The following is a 17684-nucleotide window of genomic DNA, read 5'->3' as shown; positions in this document are numbered from 1 at the left end:
CCTCTGAGCCATCTCTCCGGCCTTCAAGTCAACACTTTCATTGAATTGTTCTACACTGGGTTTAATGGCTGCCTGAGTCAATGCCCATAGCACACACATAGCCTGTTATAGAAATATTTTCCATGTGTGAGTGTTTTGCCTGGGTGTGTAGCTGTGTATCACGAGTGTGCCTGTTGCCCAAGGAAGGCAGAAGAGGACATCAGCCTCTGGAGCTGGGTTACAGATAGTGTGAGCTGCCGTGTGGGTCTTGGGAACGTGCCCTTGTTCTATGAAAGAACAGCCTTATCCGCCTCAGCAACCACTGAGCCATCTCTGCTGCCTCCAAAAAACATTGTTTTAAAATAAGAAAGATGGGGGCTGGAGAGACGGCTCCGCAGTTAGCAGCGCTTTCTGATCTTTCAGAGGACTCAGGTTCATTCTCAGCACCTGCATGGCAGCTCACAGTCAATCACCTGCATGGTGGCTCTCAGTCAGTCACCTGCATGGCGGCTCACAGTCACCTGCATGGCGGCTCATAGTCACCTGCATGGCAGCTCACAGTCAATCACCTGCATAGCGGCTCACAGTCACCTGCATGGTGGCTTACAGTCAGTCACCTGCATGGCGGCTCACAGTCACCTGCATGGCGGCTCACAGTCAATCACCTGCATGGTGGCTCACAGTCAGTCACCTGCATAGTGGCTCACAATCACCTGCATGGCGGCTCACAGTCAGTCACCTGCATAGTGGCTCACAGTCACCTGCATGGCGGCTCACAGTCAGTCACCTGCATAGTGGCTCACAGTCACCTGCATGGCGGCTCACAGTCAGTCACCTGCATAGTGGCTCACAATCACCTGCATGGTGGCTCACAGTCAGTCACCTGCATAGTGGCTCACAATCACCTGCATGGCGGCTCACAGTCAATCACCTGCATGCTGGCTCACAGTCAGTCACCTGCATGGCGGCTCACAGTCAGTCACCTGCATGGTGGCTCACAGTCAATCACCTGCATGGTGGCTCACAGTCACCTGCATGGTGGTTCACAGTCACCTGCATGATGGCTCACAGTCAGTCACCTGCATAGTGGCTCACAGTCACCTGCATGGCAGCTCATAGTCACCTGCATGGCAGCTCACAGTCAATCACCTGCATGCTGGCTCACAGTCACCTGCATGGCGGCTCACAGTCAATCACCTGCATGCTGGCTCACAGTCACCTGCATGGCGGCTCACAGTCAATCACCTGCATGCTGGCTCACAGTCACCTGCATGGCGGCTCACAGTCAATCATCTGCATGGCGGCTCACAGTCAGTCACCTGCATGGCGGCTCACAGTCACCTGTATGGTAGCTCACAGTCATCTGCAGCTCCCCTTTCCAGGGAACTGACTCCCTCTTCTGACCTCCTCAAGTAGGTGGCACGCATACATACATACATACATACATACATACATACATACATACCTGTAAAACACTTGTGCACATACAATAAAGATCTACTATAGACTCCTGAAGAGCCTTCCCTTGGTGGCCCAAGGCAGTAGAATATTACAAGGAACTGTCACCAGAGGCTGCTACCTCTTGTCTTTGCTGAGGCTTGTGTTGAGAGCTATGGAAACCAGCTGGAGCTGTGTTCAGTCTCATCACACTCTTATAGTAGTAGCTCTATAAAAAGAAGATTCTGAGAAAAGATGATGTGGCGGCTGCCACCTGTGTCCTGCAGAGCTGACAGCCTTGTACGGTGTGTCCCTTGTGACAAGCTACCCTTCAAAGACCCTTCCCTGAAGAGTACAGTGACTAAGACATTTTTAAAGCTTTAGTAGAGTTTATATTAATGTTTTGCCTTTCTTTAGTGTTTTGGACATATGTGGCCATTTGTATGCCATGGTGCACTTGTGGAGGTCAGAGGGCATTTGTATGCCATGGTGCACATGTGGAGGTCAGAGGGTGTTTGTATGTTGTGGTGCACATGTGGAGGTCAGAGGGTGTTTGTATGTTGTGGTGCACATGTGGAAGTCAGAGGGCAGCTTGTGGGAGGCGTTTCTCTTCTGCTATGTGGGTTCTGGTTGTCAGACAGGGTGGCAAGTACCTTTCTTCCCCTGAGCCATTCCACCTGCCCATGAGTTTATATTAATTTTATTCAGTTTTTTAACAGGTACAATACAGTTATACCCAATGTTACATATTGAATGTATTTCTCCTGTTGCATTTGTGTTGTTTGCAGCCTGTCTTAGCTTTTACTTTATAATAAAAATTAAACCCTATTCAACTTATTTCACATTAATATAAGACATTAAAAATCTAAAGGTTTTTTTTTTCCTTTCTCCCAAGGCATGCAACCCAGAATGGCCTCTAGTTCACTACATAGACAAAGCTAACCTTGAACTCCTGATCCCTCAGCCTCTTTCTCCTGTCTTGAGTTCTGGGGTTACATGCTCTCACCTCCACACCTGGTTTATATGGTTCTGGGGGTCAAACCCAGAGCTTCTTTCATCCTAGGCAAGCACTGTACAAATTATCCTTGTCCTCAGCCCTAGAATCCCGACCTTCTAAACACTAGTGTGTATTGTGGTTCTGTTATTATCACTCTGGAAACAGATGCAGGAAAAGATAGGAGGAGAAACAGAGTGACAGGGAAAATGGGAGAAAAAGAGGCAGAATCTAAATCAAAGACGCAGAGAGCAGCTGGAGGCGTGGTCAGTCCCCATGGTTGGCCTGCCCATAATGCCCCACATCTGGGTAAATGTGGGTCCAGGGCATTGTTTCTCTCCACTGCTATTAAAGTAGTTTATTCATTTAAAAAAAAAAAAAAAGACCAGGGAGGCTAGAGAGACAGCTCAGAGGTTAAGAGCACTAACTGCTCCTCCAGAGGTCCTGAGTTCAATTCCCAGAATCCACATGGTGGCTGACAACTATCTATAATGTGATCTGATGCATACTGGATACATAATAAATAAACCTTTTTTTAAAAAAGGTTGACTAGAGCCAGGCATGGTGGCGCACGCCTTTAGTCCCAGCACTCGGGAGGCAGAGGCAGGTGGATCACTGTGAGTTCGAGGCCAGCCTGGTCTACAAAGTGAGTCCAGGACAGCTAAGGCTACACAGAGAGACTCTGTCTCGGGAAAAAAAAAGGTTGAATAGAGAACATAATGAATAAATGCACCAGTAATCATTAATATCTCATCATAATTCCATACTTTTGCTTGCTGTAACAAAAAAAATTGTCAGCATTACCCTTTATGCTAAATAGTTCAGTGTGCTCAGAGGTTTTAATAAGAAGTAGGAAGTAATTTTAAAAAGGACATATATAAGAGGGTTGGGGGTAGGTACAGAGTGACCCAAGCTAGGTGTGCTAGCACGCTTCTGTCACCCGCCTGGTACACAGCTAGGTGTGCTAGCATGCTTCTGTCATCTGCCTGGTACACAGCTAGGTGTGCTGGCATGCTTCTGTCATCTGCCTGGTGCACAGCTGGGTGTGCTAGCATGCTTCTGTCATCTGCCTGGTGCACAGCTGGGTGTGCTAGCATGCTTCTGTCATCTGCCTGGTGCACAGCTGGGTGTGCTAGCACGCTTCTGTCATCTGCCTGGTACACAGCTAGGTGTGCTAGCACGCTTCTGTCATCTGCCTGGTACACAGCTAGGTGTGCTAGCACGCTTCTGTCACCCGCCTGGTGCACAGCTAGGTGTGCTAGCACGCTTCTGTCACCCGCCTGGTGCACACGCAGAAAGCTGAAGGAGACAGACCATGAGTTCTGTGCCAGGCTACACAGGGAGAGAATAAACCTGACGGAGGCTGGAGAGATGGCTCAGCGTTTGAGGGCACTGACTGCTCTTCCAGAGGACCTAGGTTCAAATCCCAGCACCCACCTGGCAGCTCACAACTGTCTGTAACTCCAAGATTTGGCACCTTCATACAGACATGCGTGTAGGCAAAACACTGATGCATGTAAAATGAAAATAAATAAATTTTTTTAAAAAAGGAATAAACCTGACATGTTTTTTCCTATGATGTTCACGAGTGTTTCATCTGCACATATGTCTGTGCACCACATATGGTGTGTGTGTAATCCAGAAGAGGGCATAGCATCCTTGAAGCCGGAGTTAGGAATGGTTGTCAGCCACCATGTGGGTGCTGGGAATCAAACCTGGGTCCTTTGGAACAACAGCCAGTCCTCTTAGCCATAGAGTCATCACTCCACACACCCCCAATATACATAAATATATTTTTTAAATCAAAAGCTAATGTCTTGAGTATGTTTTCTCCTGTGCAGCAGCAGCCGCAGCGTGTGTGACAGTGTCTTCTTTGGACACTCACAGTCCTTCTGAACTTCTCTCCTTGACCTCAGACCTCTAATACTGAGCTATTTCCCTTTTTATTTCCTCAGGGAGGGACTGACCTGATCATCAATAGCTATGGTCCTATAATCAAAAACAACACTAAGAAAAAGTGGCTTTTTTTCCAAGACACTAAGAAGATCAAAGTTGAACAGGTAATTCCCTAATGTGAGCGGAATCCTTTACAGTCCATGGCATAAAAAAAATGAAAATTAGAAAGACAAGGGAAAATGTAAATGAAGGCTTCTTGACCTGGTTTCATTCTGGCTGTGGAGAACTGGGGGAGGATTGAACTCAGGACCTCTGGAAGAGCAGCCAGCAGAAGTGCTCTTAACCTCTGAGTCATCTCTCCAGCACCCACCCACCCTTTTTTTTTTAAATGTGTGTATGCCTGTCTGTGTAGCCACACATGAGTATCTGGCCCTCGGAGGCCAGATACAGTTGTTGGATCACCAAGAGCTGGAGAGCAACAGATGGTTATGAATCACCTGGTGAGCGTTCTGGGCACTAACTCCAGTCCTCTGCCAGCGCAGTATCTGGTCTTAACCACGGCGCCATCTCTCCACCAAGGAAGGTTTCAGCCTTTCAGTTCAGAAATGCTCCTAGCCGTCTCAGGGAACCACTGACCCAAACACTCCATTCATGATGGTGACTTTCACCACCACCACCACCACCCCCTGCAAGACAGCATGTCTCTGTGTTACCCTGGCTGTCCTGGAACTAGCTCTGTAGACCAGGCTGGCCTCAAACTCAGAGATCCGCCTGTCTCTGCCTCCCGAGTTCTGAGATTAAAGGCTTGCACCACCACAGCCCAACACCGTGGTAACCATTTGCCCATGCACTTGAGCTATCTGCTGTCTCATAGCTACCTTATCTATTTTTGCCTAGACGCAAAGAAGATTTACTCAGGCCGTCTGCTTTTACCAGCCAGGAACCACGGTGCTGATCAGCGATGAAGACTCCCCTAGCTCCCCAGGCCAGACCACCAGCTTCGCAAGACCTTTTGGGGCTACCCTTGACACCGAGCATTCAGCCAACAGTGAGGGCAGCCACGAGACAGGGGATTCTGGAAGGTTCTCCCACGAGTCCACTGATGAGATACATGTGTCCTCCGTCATCAGTAGCACACCCCCCATCTCGAATCCCCTCACCAGTGGTGATTCCGATGGGACCGCTGCGCTCAAGAAGCTCGGAGACGCTGCGGAACCCTCGCCAGCTGAGCAGACCTCCTCAGCCCCACGGCCCCCGTCTGCAGGGCTGTGCTTTGCTGTCAGGGGGTTCCCCGTCTAGACAGCCACACTCAGGTACTCACATCAAGCATCTGTTCGAAGGACAAAGAACAGGGAGCCAAAGCCTTTTGTGAAAATCTTGATGTCTTACTGTTTATTGGTTTTTTGTTTTTTGTTTTTTTAATTATTTTTAAGCTGACGAATTTTGAATGTTTCATTGTCAACAATGTGAAAAAGGGCAGTGGAGATCCGTGACTGGATTCTAAGAAGTATCACTGGAGCGGAGGGAAGACTGCCTGAGCCCTCTGCTGAATAGCTACCTCAGTTTGCTGTCGGCAGACTCTGAAGACAACTGTGCTGCCTCCTTTGCGTGCTGGCTTGTTTCTCTCGGCAACATAGCCAGCAGGACTTGCTAGTGGCGCGGTGTGTCCGGTGTGTGTGTGTGATGTGTGTGACTGAAGGAGTCGGGTGGGAGGATAAGGAAGAACGTTGATCTGACGAAGCTCTGACTTTTTTTTTTTTTTTTAAAGAACTGTGACACCTGCATGATTTGGGCAATGTTAACACCTCTGGCTGTGAGGAGAAACTATGGGACTATATTTGTTTGAATGAATGAAACAAAAACATCTCTTAGGAGGAAAGAATCATCCCATAGCGTATAGGGGAAGGGTGTCCTTGCAAAGCTGTTAGGTTTTGGGCACCAGTGCAGAAATTTGCTCCTGCCCGCCTTCAGCCCACAAAGGCACTTTTCCCTTGGCCCCACAGTCGCCAAGGGCTGTGTTGTCTTTTGTGAAACATCTTCAGGGTTTCCCAAGTTGCTGCAAAATACATTGTGGGAAAAGTGGCTTTTTTTTTTAATGGTTCAGATTTTTTTTTAAAATTCCAGTTTGGGTTCAAATTGGGTAAAGAAACGTCATTAAATATTAAGAATGAAGATAAATGAACTGGTAGAAAGTAAGACAAACTTGAGATTTTCTTAATAGCAGTGCCTTCCTATATATTATGAAAATTTTGCCTTATACCTTTTTAATATTCATGAAGATGTTTAGGAAAAAGGGTACCAAAAATTTGCCTTAAAAAAAAGCTTGGATATTACCCATGGCTATTTTGTTATCTGGCACCTTGCTGAAGTTCTCTTTTGAAAGTGCAGGTTTGCCCCGGGGCTGCTGCTCCCCACCACCCCAGCGCTCTTGGCTTTGCACCCCACTAACTCTGGGAATGAGTTCATCCTCTGCCTGGTTTGAAGTCAGCCCAGTAGAGCAGGCTGCCTCCATCACGGCACCAACCTAGGTGCTGAGCCACAGAAGAGGGACAAAGAATGAGATGTGTAAAAAAGAGAGGCGCATCGCATCCTTAGCCTTTTCAAGTCATGGATTTTGCCTTCCCCCAGTTTTTTGGAAATGACTTGAATTGCATTTTAAAAGAAGGATTCTGTGGGTTTTTCCTTGAAACTGCCCCTCCCTCCATGTCCCGTGAAATGGTGTTCTAAAGTCAAGGGCAGTGATTCTAAGTGTTGTGCCAAATTGGACGTGCTTAGAAGCCGACTAACCGGACGTGCCAGCCGCCACTTCTGAGCGCAGTTCCGTCCCTCCCTTTCATTGTGGGCTTCGCTGCAAAATGTGGGATAAAAAGAAAAAAAGAAAAAAGAAAAAGCAGAGCTTCAGGTGAACAATCGGAGGCAAGAAAAACGGCTTCCCCGCCGCCGCGCTCCTGTTTATACTACCTCCTTCGTAACGTTACGCTAGTGTTGTTCTTTCCTGTACTCAGGGACTTGTGTGTTAGTTACTCTTGAGCTCGTGGTGCGTGGCCAGGCGCACTGACAGGGTATGGTGCTGTTTGGCTCGGCATTCGGGCCAATTCCTACCAGCATCTAAGTGAAGAGGTACAATGGGATCGGTGGGTTTCAGTATTCAAAAGCAAACACAACATAAAGCTGAAACTTCAGGGTTAGGGCTGTACACATTTGAGCCCTGTACCCTGCCTGGATCGTCTGAAAAGGTGGGAGGGAACAGTGTCCTGGAAGACACTGCTCTGTTATTGATGACTAGGCCCTTAGTAACGCTAGGCCTCTAGCTTATAACTATCTGCTAGTTCGTTTTTTTTTTTTAACCTTTTCATTTTGTCCTTATACAGACTTTTCTATAACCAAAGAATTTCCAGTAGACAGTGAAATTTCTATTATAATTACCCTAAATTGAATTTACTAGAAGCAGCTATAAATAGACTCAAATACAAGTCATTTCTAACACAAACTGTAGGGTTTATATTGATAGTTACAGTTAATTAGACTAGTGATATTAACTACCTTATTGTCACGAGTGTTTAAAACAAATCCTTGTAATTTCCTTGCCAGCAGATGGTAGGGTTTTTTTGTTTTTGTTTTTTCCTTCAGCAAGTAAAGAAAGCTTCAACTCCATAGTATTCGTGTATTTTCAAGTTGTTGAAATTACTTGTTGAGGAGAAAAAAACTTATTACTAGAAATATTTTGATCTCATGGAATAAGGTATTTAATGTTCAACAGATGCTTTTGGCTCAGCGAAAGCAAAGACTTCTTTGAAGTCTGAAATATGGAATTCTAAATAAAGTGCGAAGGTTATCACTTCTTTCTCATGGTATCATTACTTCATCATATTTCAACTCCAAATAGGCTGATAGGCAAATTGGTAACTGTTTCACTTTCCAAAAACATAATTGCTGGAAGTGGTGATAACCTGCCTGTCTTTTTAATGTCAAATATTACAATATACTGCTCATCAGTATTTTCATACCAAAGACCATTAAAATATATAGTTTAGCCTGTAAGTAAAGATGAGCAGATTTTAAATAAATTTATTTAGAAGCAGATAGGGAATCTAGCTTTAGTGGCAAAAAAAAAAAAATCAAAAGGCTAAGTTTACATAGTTAAAAGCAATACAGTTATATTGGTATTTATCAGTGTTTTTTATTCGAGTACTTTATATCAGCAAATTAAAAAGAAATTAAAAACCAAAGATATTTAAGGTTACTTCTGAAAATAGGGAAATTTAGCTGTACATTGAATTGTTGTTTGTTGTTTTATGTAAATGAACCTTCTCTCCGTGTCCAGATGGCAACCGGAGCTTTTCCTGTGAAATCTGCTGGCTCAGCCACAGGGATGTTTTGCTAAGTGGTGTGGTGCTTCCATAAGGCCCCATGACTGTGACAGGCCAACAGTTAGAACATCGGGCTCCTCTGTTATGGGGTACTATGGGAACCCCTAAATCAACCTATAGAGTCTGCATGCCTACGTAAAGTCACCCTCTGGATCTTCAGGCAGCTTGAGGAAAGCAAACTTAATGTACCACTATTTGGGTGGGCGGTGCTTTGAATTCAAATATGGTTCCTAAATTATAAGGTTTTCATTGCATCAAAGGAGCCCATGTTGCTGGGCTTGGGGTGCACGCCTTTAATCCCAGCACTCAGGAGGCAGAGGCAGGTGGATCTCTGTGAGTTCGAGGCCAGCCTGGTCTACAGTGTGAATCTAGGACAGCTAGGGCTACACAGAGAAACCCTGTCTCGGGAAAAAAGAAAAGGAGCTGGGCTTTCCATCATGAATAGAAACCTGGGTTTAAAAAAAAATGGAGTTTTATAGAACCTAGAGATTTAGAAAAGACAGATTTATCCATTAAATGACATTTTTGAAAAGCAGCAAGCTACTGACCTGTTGCTAATAGCTCTCTCTTGTCTTTACCTCAAACATGAATAACACCAGCAATGTGGCAGTGACTGGGGTGTGCACTGTTTGTCTCTGCCTTCTGAAAGCCTTCTGCAAGAATACAGAGTAAAGAAGGCTCATAGTTGATAACTCGGGACCATTGCTCAAGTCTTTAGGAAGACGCTTTTGGAAACACTCCTTCATGTCATCGAAGGCTAGCACGTGTGCTCCTTTAATCAGTCACAGCACTCAGAGGACAGATGGCTGGGTCTCTATGAGGCCCCGGCCTGCCTGCTCTATATAGTGCCACGTGGGGGTGGGGGTGGGATCATTTTAGGAAATGCTACGTGGGTTGGTCAGTAGCTGTTGTGATCCGTGCTCCATTTTGAATACCAGGTGTGGAAAAGAGTTTGAACTGTATTTTAAAGAGCTGTTACCTGAAGCCAACCATGTATTTTTTGCAAGTTTTTCTTCCTGAACATTTACTACATGTGTCCCTGATAAAATTGCTTTGGTAGAAGTCAGGAATCCGCTCCTGCGATCTGTGAGTGCAGAGCAGTGGGTTCTGGAGACCCCTGTCCACAGCCGTTCGTCTCACTGTGAATTGTCGATGTTTAGAAGGCAGCCAGAGGTTCATGCGCAGGGTACAGGTTCCCAAGCTAATGCAATGTACGGGCTACAGGCTTTTCTAGCAGGTGGGCGCCATATTGGTTGTCTTACAGTTTTCTCTAACAAACTATCACTAATTTAACATCTGTTAACAGCAGCACAATTATCTTAGAGCTCTGTAGGTCTTTTTCTTTCTGAGGTGGTTTCTTGCTGTCCTGGAACACCAGGCTGGCTTTGAACCGGTGATGACCCTTCTGCCTCATCCTCCCACATCCTGAGCTTATGGCGGTGTGTCACCAGTGCAGCTACAGAGTACAATGAAGGTGTTGATGGGCCTGCATTTCTTCTGAAGCCCAGGGGAAGAATCTATCCCCTTCCCTTTTTCAGCTTTTTAAGACTGGATCCCTCCTGCCTCCCACCCCCCAGGACCAACAACATAGCTCCTCTCTTCCTCCTCTCTTTGCCCAAGAAAGAAAAGTCCTTCAGTCTTAGGTACTCGTTTGGCTCAGTTATTCTGGTCCTCATCATCCAAAGTGATGTCCTCAGATGAACCGTGTCTGCCAAGGTCCTTTGGTCATATATTGTAGGATGCTCAGAGGGTCTAGAGATTTCTCTGTGGGCTTCTGTGGGTGGCCATTATTTTTCCCTCCTGTAGTAGGGTAGGGGGTCCACCCATTCTGTGGGGGTTCTTCTCTCAGAAACATGGTACTAGGTTTTCAAAGAGATAGCAAATCTGAGGTTCACTTGCCCCATGGAGACCTTTAAACTTTCAAAGGCCAGAGAAGGTAAGACCTGTAGTTTGCTGCAAGCCTAAGTTAAAATCCGTCTATAAAACCCGCCGAAGACAATTCGTTTTAGAAAGGAGCGCCATTCACTTCCTAACTCCCCTAGTCTTGCCTGTTTCCATGGGGGAAGTCTCTTAAATGTTGTCTCCAGCTGTGTGGGACTTCATCAGCAAGTTTTTCTCTCTTCTGGGGAAGGACTCAACACCTTAGGGCCCTGGATGGATGAGCAGGACAAGGCAGAGCCATACTCTGTTCTCAGAGCGCACAGGCACACACGCCCTTCATGCCTTCCCTTCTCCAGCCGTGGGCGTCCAGCCTTGCGGTAGGGCAGCTCTGAAGGTCCGCGACGCCCTTGCCTCTCCTCGCTCACTCGAGGAGCGTGTGTGCTTCCCAGCGTCCTCTAGTCTCTTTCACCTGCTTCCTCTGTTACTTGTCCTTTTCCTGAGATGCGTTTTAGACCCCGGAACTCTAGTTGAGTTTTGAGGGGCAGCTTCTGATTCTACTCTGATGCTCCGCGTTGCCTCAGCAGAAGAGATAACGCTTTTCCATCATGGATGACAACCAGCGTGAGATGCTGAATACGGAGAAGCCAGCTGTCCCTGGACTCCCAGAGACGCACTGCACTCACACTAAAAGTGCGTGCCCCCACCCCCAACCCCCACTCCTCTTTTTTAAGAGAATTGTGTCATCCAGCTTTGCTCTTACTATAATCTGTAACATTTTAGGGATTTCCTCAAGTTTCTGTCTCACACATAATTTACGATAGATACATTATTGACTTTCAGCCTTTACAAAATGGTAGTTACTTCTTTACCTACATAACTGTCTTTGAAAAAAAAACAGAGCAAAACTACTCTTGCTATGTCTGATGTTACAGTGTTCCTTGTTTGCCACATCCCACATTAGCTGTTCCAGTCCCACACTGAAAACCCTTCCTGGAGACAAGCCTGACCGCAGACAGTGCCTCAGCCACTTGGTGGAGTTTAGGACATGTAGTAAGAAAATGTGTCTGTCTGTTGTTGTCGTTGAACAAAGGTTTATGTCTGTGTGTGTAGGAATTTTTTTTTCTGTTTCAAAGATGTGAATTAAATGAAGTGTTGGAGCCAGTTAAGTTATTTTATGTAGTGGGTGTTCTGGATCCTGCCACTCTCAGCTTCCTGGTAAGGGCAGCATTTGCTGGCTTCCGGTGGCCTGTGGGGCTGAGCAACGTTCGATTTCTACTTGACTCAGGGGACCAGCTCTGCAGACTCCATCATGTGAAGAAAGTGAATGCCTGCCTTGATTTTGAATGTATTTTTTAAAATGTCTTCTTAAAATGTATTTTTTTTGTTTGTTTAATAATGTGGGTTTGTTTTCTTTCCCTAGCATGATAGTACTTCTTAGTGCCCTACACCCCACCCCGGGAAGTTTATATTCAACCCTACAGGTCATGCCAAAAATGAATAAAAGTTTAAATGCCAAAATGTTTATAAAAACTGCTGTCTACATACTGATCGATTGCACAGTTTAAATAAAACGTTTCCTTAGTTAAAGAACAAAGGTGAGTGTTTTCCTTCTTCGGGGAGTGATTCATTAGTGTGTGCTCCTGCTTAAGGCCTCCCTCTAAGAACTGTTGCCATGGGGCTGGAGAGATGGCTCAGAGGTTAAAAGCACTGGCTGCTCTTCCAGAGGTCCTGAGTTCAATTCCCAGCAACCACATGGTGGCTCACAACCATCTATAATGAGATCTGGTGCCCTCTTCTGGTGGTCGGGCAGAACACTGTATACTAATAAAACAAATAAATAAACATATTTTTTTAAAAAAAACTGTAGTCACGTGGCATCTGTTGAGTAACAGCAAGAACAGGCACCTTTTCTGTCCATGTTGATTGATGCACATTCAGGAAGTAAATATTAGGTGACCCAAAGGCTGTGCATGCTCAGGTACACAAAGCATCGACTCCAGGTGAAGAAGATATGTTAATATAAAAGTTTGGGATAACAAAAAGGAGCCTGAAAACCTTCCCAGTAAGAACATCTAGCGCTGGGTGGTGGCGCACACTGGTGGTGCACACCTTTCACCCTAGCACTCGGGAGACAGAGGCAGGTGGATCTCTGAACTTGAGGACAGCCAGGGCTACACAGGGAAACCGTGTGTGTGTGTGTGTGTGTGTGTGTGTGTGTGTGTGTGTGTGTGTGTGTGTGTGTGTGTGTGTGTACACGTGTTGAGAACGTCTAGAGCTGGAGCTAGAGAGATGGCTCAGTTGGCAAAGCTCTTTCTGGACAAGCCAGACGATCTGAGTTTGATACTGGAACCTTTATAAAGGTTGAAGGGGAAAATGTCTGAGCAAAATTGTCCACTGACCTCCACACCTCCCATGGCATTGTGCATGACTCAGTGATGGAGAACACTAGCTTACTCTCACAGAGGACCCAAGTTCACGTTCCTGTGCCCACATGGTGGCTTACAACTATCTCTAACTCCGGTTCCATGGGATCTGCTACCCTCTTACCAACTCTGCAGGCACCAGGCACACAAATGGTACACAACGTACATAGACACAAAACACTGTGGCACATAAAGAAAAGAAAAGAAAAATTAAGTATAGGTGTTTAGAATCTTTAACAAGCTTGAGTTAATGAACTTAGAGGCCTGAACTAAAGAGGAAGTACAATACCTTTTTTTGAAAAATTATTTTTAATGATGTATTCTTTATTTTATATGTATGAGTATTTTGCCTACGTGTATGTATGTATGTGCCTAGTGCTCACTGAGATCAGAAGAGGACACCAGATCTCTGGGAACTGGAGTTACAGTTAGTTGTTAGGTGCCATGTGGATGCTAAGAACCAACCTGGGTCCTCTGCAAGAGTAGCAAGTGCTCTTAACCACTAAACCATCTCTCCAGCCCAGGTTTTAGTGTGTGTGTGTGTGTGTGTGTGTGTGTGTGTGTGTGTGTGTGTGTGTGTGTGTGTGCTCGCGCGCACGCGCTCTTACATGCAAGTGCCTACATAGGTCAGAGGTGTTAGATCCCCTAAAAAAGTTGAGTGGTCGTGAGCTGCCTAGTGTAGGTGCCAAGATGTCAGAAGGTTGGGTTCTCTGTAAGGACAGTACATGCCTTTAACTGCCCAGCCTCTCTCCAGCTGAATACACACTGTAGAGTTCACAGGCTTGTCTTTGCTTGAAGTCTGAACAAATTCCAGAGTGAAAATCCTACAGGCCATGTTCTTTAATCCCAAGGCAATGAGATGAATGGTTAATTATGAAAATGAAAATGCTAGATATTTTTAAATGTGTAAGCACTCTTAAATTATGTACTCATTTATTTTTGCTTCTTACTTCTTGGTTTCCCAAGACAGGGTCTCTCTGTGTCACCTTAGCTGTCCTGGACTAGTTTTGTAGACCAGGCTGGCCTCAAACTCAGAGATCCACCTGCCTCTGCCTCCCGAGTGCTGGGATTTCAGGCGTGCACCACCACGCCCTGCTCTAAATAATTTATGAGTTTCAACATCAAAATAGAACTGGATGGAAGTAAAACACCAAAGCAGAACAGAGCAGTGACTGAGCAGGTATAGAAAGAAAGACCAAGAGTGCGTGGGTACAGTAAAATAGTACCTAGGAATATAACTCAAACACATACATTAGGGAGAAATACAGGAGCTGGTGAGATGGCTCAGTGGGTGGAGGCAGGTGCTGCCATCTGAGGGCCTGAGCTCCATCCCCAGGACCCACACAGTGGGAGGAGATGACTGACTCCGGAAAGTTGTCCTCTGGCCTCCCCACATGTGTGCGCGTGCTCACACACAGACACTAAATAAACAAGCTAGTAAGTAAATGTACAAAAGTCTGTTTTACATAGAAGCTGGAAAGTCAGTGTAGTAAGCTCCAAAGACCAGGAGCTGGAGAACCAATTGAATTGACACTCCGAATAAGCTGGGTGTGGGGCCCCACGCCCATAATCCCAGCACTGTATCAGTAGCCCCAGTCTGTCCGAGGTCATTGCGTTTGGGTTTTTTTGTTTGTTTGTTTGTTTTTGTTTTTGTTTTGTTTTGTAAGACAGGGTTTCTCTGTGTAGCCTTGGCTGTCCTGGACTTGCTTTGTAGACCAGGCTGGCCTCGAACTCACAGCGATCTACCTACCTCTGCCTCCCAAGTGCTGGGATTAAAGGCGTGCGCCACCACACCCGGCTGCATTTGTCTTTCTAAACAATGGAGCTGGTTCACTTACGTGTGCATCTCTGATGGGGAGATGAAATAAAGATGAACTCCAGAGCTCAGCGCCAAGTCTCACGGATTTGTCTACAGTGAGGTGAAGAGGTATCTTTGAAACGCACTACATCTTACTGGGGACATAAAGAGAGGATTGGACTGGGTGGAAAGAACCTGTAATAGTGACTTGTCTTTGCTGCAGCAAAATATACCTCTCCAAAGCAGCTTAAGGCAGGGCTGAGGGTACCACCCATCCTGGTGGGTCTCAGGTAGCTGGAGCATGAAGCACCCAGTCACACCACGTCCTCAGTCAGGAAACAGGGATGCAAGTTGGTCCTCTGCTCACTTTTTCTTCATCAGTGCAAGACGGGAAGGCGGCTCTTGCACCTCAGTTAACTTTTCTAACTAATTCCTCACAGGCTAGCCCTGAGGCTTGTCTCCTAGACGATGCTAGGTCCTGACCAACTGACATTTTCTCCGTGTTGACACAGGCTGGATCACTACGGTGCTACTTCAGCTTTCCTTTTATGCTTACAGGTTTGTGGCCATGATGTTGGGCCGAAAACTGTGCTGAGGCATCATGGCAACTCTTCGTTGGGCTCTGACGGTTCCCAGGTGAACCGGAGTGGAAGGACATGACAGGACGGTGTGAAGAGTATTGTATATTTGTGTAAAAACACCATGCCTTCCTGTCTCCCTTCTCCATCCCCACAAGTCTCAAGGATAAGGACAGCTGTATGTTTTGACCAACGGTCTAAATAAATTAGCCAATGAGACACAAGCCAAGGCTTGGGAAATGCTAGCATGGTAGGATTTGCCCGCACTCTGTGCTTTTGCAAATCATGTGAGCATTACCATTTGAAAGAGCACAGACTGGCTGGCTGACTGCGCCCCCACAGGCCAGTGATGACGCTGGCCCATCGTACCTGCTCAAAGCCATCTACGTACCAGAAAGTCAGGCCTTTGGCCACCCACTGACCACAAAAAGCCACTGTATCAGAGTCCAGCACAGATGGCCTGTCCACAGAATTATAAACAACTGAACGGTGGCTTAAACCACTGAATTTGAGGTTGTTATACAGAATCGATACACAATAACTTATAAATACCATCAGTGCAGGTGTGACACCCCCTACCAAGTATGTATGACCCAAAGTATTATGAGTTTAATAAGTTTTATTTAATTGTATTTATTTCATGTATGAGTGTGCTACTTGCATGTGCACCTGCCTGCCAGAAGAGGGCACAATTCCAGTTGTAGACAGTGGTGAGCCACCATGTGGTTGCTGGGAATTGAACTCAGGATCTTTGGAAGAGCAGACAGTGTTCTTAACCAATGAGCCATCTCTCCAGCCCTGAATTTAATAAATTTATCTTCCTGTCACCTGAACTTCCCAACCTCAGACCCAGGGCATCCAAAACAGACCTTCCCTCTCCCCCCCGCCCCCCCCCCCACAGTTTTCTCTCTCAGTGTCCAGGCCAGAGACAGAACTGAGCTCATGCGATGCTATTGTCGCCACTTTGTACAGCTCCCTGAATGCCTCTGCACCTCCTCAGTGTATGAGGCCCTCACTCACTTCCTGGATATCATTTCACAATTGGTATTGTTTACAATGTGCCTCCTTCATAACTCAGGTGCCACTGTGATAGCATTAGGAGGCTTTTGAGAGGTCATCAAACTAAAAGGATACCTCCTGCACAGCGCGAATTAGATGCTATCTTAGTGCTGTGGCTAGGACGAAATGTCCTGACAAAAGCAACTTAAGGGAGGGTATGGGGCTGGACAGATGGCTGCCCTTCCAAAGGTCCTGAGTTCAATACCCAGCAACCACATGGTGGCTCACAACCACCTATAACGAGATCTGGTGCCCTCTGCTGGCCTTCAGGAAGAACACTGTAAACATAACAAATAAATCTGCTTTTTTTTTTTTAAAGGCAGGTTAATTCTGCCTCATAGGTCAAGCATCATGGTGTGGGATTCAAAGTAGCAGGGGCTTGAAGTAGTAGGTCACATCACATCCACAGCCAGGAAGCAGCAATGTTTGCTTCCCAGTGCTTAGCTTTTCCTCCACTTGTTTAGTTTTTAAGACAGGTTCTCAGTGTATGGCCCAGGCTGGCCTGAAACTTACTGTGTAGAACAGGCTGGCCCAGAATCCACAAAGATCTGCCTACCTATGCCTATTGAATACTAGGATTAAAATTATGGGCTGCTATGCCCAGCTTTAAAAAAAAAAAGATTTAATGTGTATGAATGTTTGCCTGTATGGATGTATATATGTATGTATGCATGCCTGTCTGTGTGTCACCATGTCTGTGCCTAGTGTTTGAAGAGGCCAGAAGAGAACATTGGATGCCCTGGAATTGGAGTGATGGATGATTGTGAGCCAATGTGGGTATGGTGGAAACAGAACCCCAGTTGTCTGTCTGTCTGCAACAACAGCTCTTCACCAATGATGGAGCTCCCTCCCCACCCCGACCCTATCTTTTGACAAGGTCTCACAGTGACCCTTGCTATTGCTTTGTCTGGTCAATGACCTCCAGGGACCCATCCCTCTCCCACCTCCCAGTCCTAGATTAGACAAGTCCCAACGCTCAGCGTTTATATGTGCGTGCTCAGGAACCTAACGCAGGTCCCATGCTTGTCTGCCAGGCAACCTCCGTATAACACACACACACACACACACACACACACCGCTCTGTATGTAACTTTGGCTGACCTCAAACACACAGATATCTGTTTGCCTCTGCCTCCACAGTGCTAGGATTAATGGCCACCAACTAGGGCTGGGCTATTCTTTTGTTTGTTTGTTTTGTTTTTGTTTGTCGAGACAAGGTTTCTCTGTGTAGCCTTGGCTGCCCTAGACGCGCTTTGTAGACCAGGCTGG

The 17684-nt window shown here is 46.2% G+C and overlaps 1 protein-coding gene across 1 annotated transcript in view; it reads left to right on the top strand.

Annotated features, from left to right (window-relative positions):
• Nucleotides 1-12087, top strand: part of PRTG (protogenin) — a 119071-nt gene extending 106984 nt beyond the window's left edge. The window contains exons 19-20 of the mRNA XM_084752883.1: nt 4366-4470; nt 5204-12087. Of these exons, the coding sequence (XP_084609009.1) occupies nt 4366-4470; nt 5204-5605 (507 nt within the window). The 3' untranslated portion in view covers nt 5606-12087. The remainder of the gene's footprint in view (nt 1-4365; nt 4471-5203) is intronic.
• Nucleotides 12088-17684: the final 5597 nt, after the last annotated feature.

Source organism: Acomys minous (genome assembly GCF_964271855.1).
Source record: "Acomys minous genome assembly, chromosome: 13".
Classification (NCBI taxonomy): Eukaryota; Metazoa; Chordata; class Mammalia; order Rodentia; family Muridae; genus Acomys; species Acomys minous.
This window is presented reverse-complemented; position numbering and strand designations above follow the sequence as displayed.